We start from the raw sequence: 7,275 nt of genomic DNA, 5'->3' as shown, positions 1-7,275 counted from the left end.
CGATCTGCTGAGAATTTCCAGCATGTTTTTTTCTATATTTCTTGGGTTAAAATATAGTGGATAAGGACATTACTGTGTCGAGAGACATTGAAGTGAAAACGTAACTGAGGCGGAAGTAAAGTGTCCGTGGGACAAGGGAAACTCGTTTAAAACAAGAAGCTTCAACTCAGTTCCTCAGAAGTTGGACTACAAATCCCAGCGTGCATTGTACGGCATGGCGCCTGCGCACAAAGATCACGTGAGGTAGGGAAGATGGAGGAGGTCGGGTTCGAATCGCTACGGCTGTTATTGAAGGTAATGTACGAAGGGTTTGCGCCCTTTACTATCGGTGCAGGTATGGCAGGAGGGAGAACTGCTATTGACTGTGTTTATGCCGGAGCAAACTCAAAATTGTGTACGGCTCCCCGGTGGGGAGGGAACCAGAGTGGTCCAAGAGCCTCCAACAGGACCAGCTGACGAAGTGAGGGTGGAGTGAAGAGAGGGGATATCGATGAGGAGGTGGATGAAGACCAACGTTGTCATGGTAATAATTTGCATGAGGGGGAGAGAAAAAGAGGGATAAATAACATCATCTGTCTAAAATTAATTATTGAGAAATGCAATGTGCCTAGATGGAACTTGAGATGCTGTTCTTTAAACTTGGATCAAGCATAGAACAGAACAACTCAGGATTAGGCTCTTTAACCCATTGTTATACCACGTTAATTAATGTAGTAATCAAAAGCCTAATTAAACTAATTCTTTCTGTCTACACAATGTCCCAATCTCCATTTCCTGCACATTCAAGAGCCTCTGGAACACCTCAGTCATACTTGGCTCCACCACCACCTTTGGCAGTGTGCCCACCATTCTCTGCGTAAAACAAAAACTTGCCCTGGATGTCATCTTTGAACTTTTACCTTAAACACATGCCCTCTGGTATTAGGCATTTCAACCTATCAACTATGCCTTGCATGATCTTGTAAGCCTCAGTCAGATATCCATGTTGCTTCAGAGAAAACAATCCAAGTTTGCCCAACCTCTCCTTGTAACAAATGCCCTTATTGTAACATCAAGGTAAATTATTTCTGCAATCTCTCCAAAGCCTTGGCATCAATTTTCTAATGCAGCGTCTGAACTTAATGCAATGTTCCAGGTGTGGCTGAAAAGAGTTTTGTAAAGCTGCAAGATATCCTCCCAATCTTTGAACTCATTGTCTTCTCTAATTGAGGCAAGTATGCCACATCCCTTCATTACCACCTTATCAACCTGTGTAGCCATTTTCCAAAAGTGATGAACTGGGATCCCAAGATCCCTCTGTATATCAACACTTCACATTTGATCGGATTAAACCCCATTTGCCATTTCTCATTTCTGCAACTGATCTGCATCTTAAATTATCCTTTGGTCTTCCATAAAGCACCAATCTATGTATGGTCTCCAAACTTATCCATCCATATTTTCATTCAGGTCATGTATATGAGCCAGAATAACTCCTATTCAGCACTATCCTCCATCTTCCATCTGGGCAAGCTAATTCTGCATCAAAATGGCTAATTTGCTGAGGATCCCACACACCTAAATCTGGATGTTTCCCGAGAGGAATTTAGTCAAACACCTTAATAAAATCCAACTAGATGATATCCACAGCTCTACCCTTGCCACCTACTCAATATCAAATCAAATTAGTATGGTACAATGTCTAATTAGGCCATGGTTTTCCAAATTCTGATGTATCCTATCCCTAAGAATCTTCTCCAGTAGCTTTCTTACCTCTGATTTGAGACTCGTGGTCTATAATTTCCAGAATAATTGCTATTTCCCCTCTTGAATAGCGAGTCAGCAGGAGACGCTCATGGAGTGAGTACTGTTTTGGATTTGCTCCATAACCTTTACTTTTTTTTAACCTTTCATCACCCTTATTCAGCTTATTTTTACCTATACCGAAAGTTTCTTTGTTAATTTTTTTTGAACTTACTGCCAAGAGTTTGTTGTGAACTTTTGAAGATATGCAAACAGAAATGTCTCTCAGGTCTAAGGGACGTGATCCTGGATGCATTCAGAACGGTAACGGAAAGAAGCAGGCTCTGCCACAACAAACTCAATTAACTTATGAATTGTTTATGGAGGTTTTGGATAAAAAATTTGATGAACTACAACAATTTTTTAAAGAAGATATAAAGGCTTTTCAAGAGTACATGGTTAAGACGGATTCAGTAATTAAACAGCAACAAGCTCTTATTGCATCTCTGCAAGAAGATGCTCGGAAGTGAGATTTGACTATTGAAAAACTGCAACAGGATTTAATTTCGACCATTAAGCTGATGGAAGCCCTTAAAGCCAAGAGTGGCGATTTTGAGAATCGGTCCAGAAGACAGAACTTACGTATACTTGGTCTTCCAGACGGCATAGAAAAAGATGACCCTTCGAAATATTTTGCTCAACTTTTAAAAGAAGCGTTTTTGACGATTTTCCTGAATAACCCTCCTTTATTGGATCGGGCACATAGAATTCGGCGTCGATCACCGAGTGCTACAGACAAACCTTCGGTGGTAATTGTCCGGTTCCATTATGTACATGACAAAGAGCAACTTATATGGGCAGCTCGTCGGGCAGGAATGATTAAATTCAAAGAATATTGCTTCTGCCTGGTCGAAGACTTTAGCCCTGACCTTTTAAAAAGAAGGCTTCTTTTTAAACCGTTGATGGCTGAATGTTATGAGAAAAATCAGAAACCTGCGCTCCTATACCCTGCGAAGCTTCGAATATCTTCGTCGAATGCTCCACGACAGGATTTCCTTTCAACTTCAGAAGTGAGAAAATATCTGGAGGAGAACTTCCCTACTGCTACAGACACCAGTCTCTAATAAATGAACGATGCTGATCGTGTAAGATGGTTCTCGATCTCTTAAACCAGAATTAAAATCTGGTTATTGGTGTAGGTTCATCATATACTTTATACTTAAGTTAAAGCGTGTTTTCGTCATATTAATTGTTCTGCCTTATACACTTTAACCAGTATACTACATTCTTGTCCATTAACTTTGTTCCTTCAAAGGTATATTTTTAGTTCTTTGAAGGTGAATTTTTCTTTGATTAAGATGGTGGTTTTTTGAAAAAGATTTTTGGTTTTGCTTAAGATGGCGTTATTTTTTTCTTTCTTTCGTCTTCTTCCTGCAATGCATCACTTACCATAGCTTAAATATTTTTTGTTTTGTCTGGACTAGAGCCCGATTTATAATTTTTTTTTTAGTGACTATATTCTTATTTTTTTTACAACTAACTATACTTAGAAATATGGTTTTTATAATTTTTATAATTTTTTTTAGTGACTATATTCTTATTTTTTTTATAACTAACTATACTTAGAAATATGGTTTTTATTATAGCGATTTTAATTTTTAAAGTTGGGGTGATTCTTTTATATATATCCTTTATATATGGAGTGTTCTTCAGCTGACATGGGTGTAGAATTAGTCTTTTTCCTTTTTAAGTCATATTTTGGCTTTTTCTATTTTTCTTGGGGGGTGGGGGGATGGTCTGTTTTCTAATTCTATTTTTTTTGCATCAGTTTGTGTTAGTTTTTTTATTTGGGTTGTTTTTGAACTTCAAATATGTCTGTGTTGTTGTCACTTCCGGGTCTTCTCTTTACTTTTGTTCCTCTTCCGGGTGCATGAGTTTATAAGTTGGTTAACCCTTTCTATACCAAAGGGTTGATTTTAGAATTATGGCTCAGACCATTAATTTTGTGTCTTGGAATACTAATGGTTTAAATCATCCAATTAAACGAAAGAAGATTTTCAAAGTATTCCAAAGACTTAATGCTCGTATCATTTTTGTACAAGAAACTCATGTGAGGAAGGAGGACAAATTTCGTTGTTTTAGATTTTGGCGGGGTCAACAGTATCACGCAAATTCGAATGCTAAAGGTTTACTAAGTGGTCACCATTATCTTTATCCCTAATAGGTAGGATTAATGCTATTAAGATGGTTATTTTACCTAAGTTTTTATATATTTTTCAAGCGATACCAATTTTTATTCCGAAATCTTTTTTTTACTAATGTTGACTCTAAAATTTCTTCATATATATGGCAGAATAAAAATCCCAGGTTAGGTAAAATATATTTACAGAAGACAAAAAAGGAAGGCAGGTTAGCATTACCTAATTTTAGATTTTACTATTGGGCAGTTAATATTAGATACTTGTTATGTTGGTTGAAAGATGGGGGTGGATCTTTTGGCCTTCGTTGGGTGAGTTTAGAAACTAAATCTGTATCAGCTTATGCTCTGGGTTCTATTTTAGGGACTTTTCTCCCTTTTGCTGTTTCTAAATTGCCAAAACGAATTGACAACCCGATAGTTAAACATACTTTGCGTATATGGTTTCAATTTCGGAGATTTTTTGGGTTGACTCAATTCGTTTTAAATAGTCCTATTGTATCTAATTGTTTTTTCCACCCTTCTATTATAGATCAAGCCTATTCCGCTTGGAAAAAGGGATTACTAAGATTTTCTGATTTATTTTTGGACAATTGTTTCATGTCTTTTGAGCAATTATCCAACAAATATAACTTGCCTAGATTTCATTTTTTTATATATTTACAGATTAGATATTTTTTAAGTTCTGTACTCCCTACGTTTCCAAATTTTGTGCCTTCAGATATTTTGGAGAGATTTGAATTAGACCCTTTTCAAAAAGGGCTTATTTCAAAACTTTATAATATAATTATGAAGATACGTTCAGAGCCTCTTTATAAGACTAAAAAGGATTGGGAAAGAGAGCTTAGCCTTATTATTTCTAGTGAGAATTGGGATAGAATTCTTCAATTAGTTAATACATCATCGTTATGTGCCAAACATTCATTAATATAATTTAAGGTCGTACATAGGGCCCATATGTCCAAGGATAAATTAGCTCATTTTTACTGTCATATCAGTCCTATTTGTGATAGATGTCAATCTGAAATTGTGTCTTTAACTCATATGTTTTGGTCTTGTTCATTTTTGGAGAAATATTGGAAAGATATTTTTGATATTATTTCTGCAGTTTTGAATATCGATTTACAACCTCATCCTATTACTGCAATTTTTGGTTTACCAATTTTAGACTCACTGCATTTATCTTCTTCTGCCCGTCGAATGATTGCATTTCTAACTCTGATGGCTAGAAGATCTATATTGTTGAATTGAAAGGAAATTAAACCTCTCACTGTATTTAATTGGTTCTCTCAAACTGTTTAAATTTAGAAAAAATTAGAAGTGGTGCTTTTGAGACTTCTATTAAATTTGAAAAGTTATGGAGACCATTTATTCAACATTTTCATATGATGTAATATGACCCTGTGCCAAGTTCATTTGATTTCCCAGCTTTTAGCTTATGTATGTTGAGAGGACCGGAAGTGACGGCATTGATGAATATTTATTTTTGTGAGATATTATAAACAGCCCCCTTTTTTTTCTCTCTCTTTTTTTTGCTGCTTTTTTTTCTATATTAGTTATTAGTTACTAGATTAGCTAGTTTTGCATTATATATATATTTTTTTCTTTCTTTGTTTTTTATATCATATATTATGAAATATTTAGACTTACCATGTTCATTCATATATTTTATGGCTTATGTCTTGGTAAACTCATTTAGATTGTAACTATTATGTATGTTTTTTTTCTTATGTAATGGAATTTGTATGTTGGTAATTTCTTTATCAATATATCATTTGTATTCTGTCCATATTACTAATAATAATAAAAAGATTTAGAAAGAAAAGAATAATGGAATAACATCAGCTGCTACTTGCCAGTCCTCCTGGCAAGTATCTCTGGTTGGAGAACACACAAAGATATTGGTCAAGGGTGCAGCCATCTCATCTGAGGTTGTTAGTGGAATCATGGAATAAGGGAAAAAGGCAGGAAAATGGTGTTGAGGTAGAAGACCAGCCATGATATTGTTTGATGGGGTAGGCTTGCGGCTCTGATTGACCCACTCCTGATCTTACTTGTGTTCCAAGCTAAGAAATTGCTAGGGAATAATTATTACTATCAGTACTTGTGAGTCACCAAAGTTGAAACACTGTAACTTCTTAGGCAAATAATAAAAAGTCTACATTTGGTCTGTGGCACATCAATGTATATATTGGTTTGTATTTCTTTTTTCTTTTTCAATATTTTTATTGATTTACAAAAAAGAATACAGGGTACAGGAGGATGTGTATCATATATCAATTACAATATATGTGAATCACACTTATAGTTTCATTACCCCATATTCGTGTAAATTAAATCGAATCATAATATTAAAAAGTAATAATTTTATTATTATTCAAAAAAATCTAAACTCACTACTGAGAAAAGCTATTGGTAAAGAAAGAAAAAGAAAAAAAATCCTTATTATATAGCAAAAACATTATTAGCCAACATCTGTACTTGATAACAAATCAAAGATGTTGAAAGTAATTCAAAAAAGATCCCCACAATGTTAGAAAGTCTTGTCTTGATTCAGAAATTGAACAACGAATCTTCTCTAAATTTAAGCATGACATAACATCGCTTAGCCATTGAGCATGAGTAGGCGGAGCAACACCCTTCCACCTAAGCAACAATGGCCTCCTAGCTATAAGAGAAGTAAAAGCCAAAATGTGCAAAGATAATATATTTTCCTCTGACAATACTTAATAAGGCAGTCAAACGGTTTGGTTTAAAATTTACTTTAAAAAGCACAGAAAAAGTTTGAAATACTTCCTTCCAGTATTTTTCAAGACTCGGACATGTCCAGAACATATGTATTAATGAAGCCTCTCCATTGTTATATTTGTCACAATAGGGAGATATATCTGAATAAAAATGAGACAGCTCATCTTTAGTCATGTGCCCTATGGACCACTTTAAATTGTAGGAGGGAGTGATTGGCACACGACGATGAGGTATTAATCAATTAAACAATTTTATTCCAAGTTTCCTCAGAAATTGCAGTCTATAAATCTTGTTCCCAGAGATTTTTAATTTTGTCTAAAGGAATGTTTCTCAGTCCCAACAACATACTGTAAACATTAGATATTGATCCATTATGAAAAGGTTTCAAAATAAAAATTACATCTAATAAATTCTTATCAGGACTTTTAGGAAATGTATGTACTTGAGACCACAAAAAGTCTAGTTTGTAAATATCGAAAAAGTGGATTCTTGGTAAGCTATATTTAGTTGACAACTGCTCAAACGAAAAAAGTTTTCCTCCAACAAATAAATCCTGGAAGCTTTTAATACCCAGTCTATCCCAATCTTTAAAAATTACAACAGTCATA

The 7,275-nt window shown here is 34.8% G+C and overlaps 1 protein-coding gene across 1 annotated transcript in view; it reads left to right on the top strand.

Moving 5' to 3' along the window:
- The first annotated feature begins 203 nt into the window (after window positions 1-203).
- The window catches only part of commd9 (COMM domain containing 9), a 29,222-nt gene continuing 22,150 nt past the window's right edge, over window positions 204-7,275 (top strand). The window contains exon 1 of the mRNA XM_059975443.1: window positions 204-294. Within this exon, the coding sequence (XP_059831426.1) occupies window positions 253-294 (42 nt within the window). The 5' untranslated portion in view covers window positions 204-252. The remainder of the gene's footprint in view (window positions 295-7,275) is intronic.

Source organism: Hypanus sabinus, chromosome 7 (genome assembly GCF_030144855.1).
Source record: "Hypanus sabinus isolate sHypSab1 chromosome 7, sHypSab1.hap1, whole genome shotgun sequence".
In the NCBI taxonomy this organism is placed as follows: domain Eukaryota; kingdom Metazoa; phylum Chordata; class Chondrichthyes; order Myliobatiformes; family Dasyatidae; genus Hypanus; species Hypanus sabinus.
Note: the sequence above shows the minus strand (reverse complement) of the source record. Positions and strands in the feature narration are given on the sequence as shown.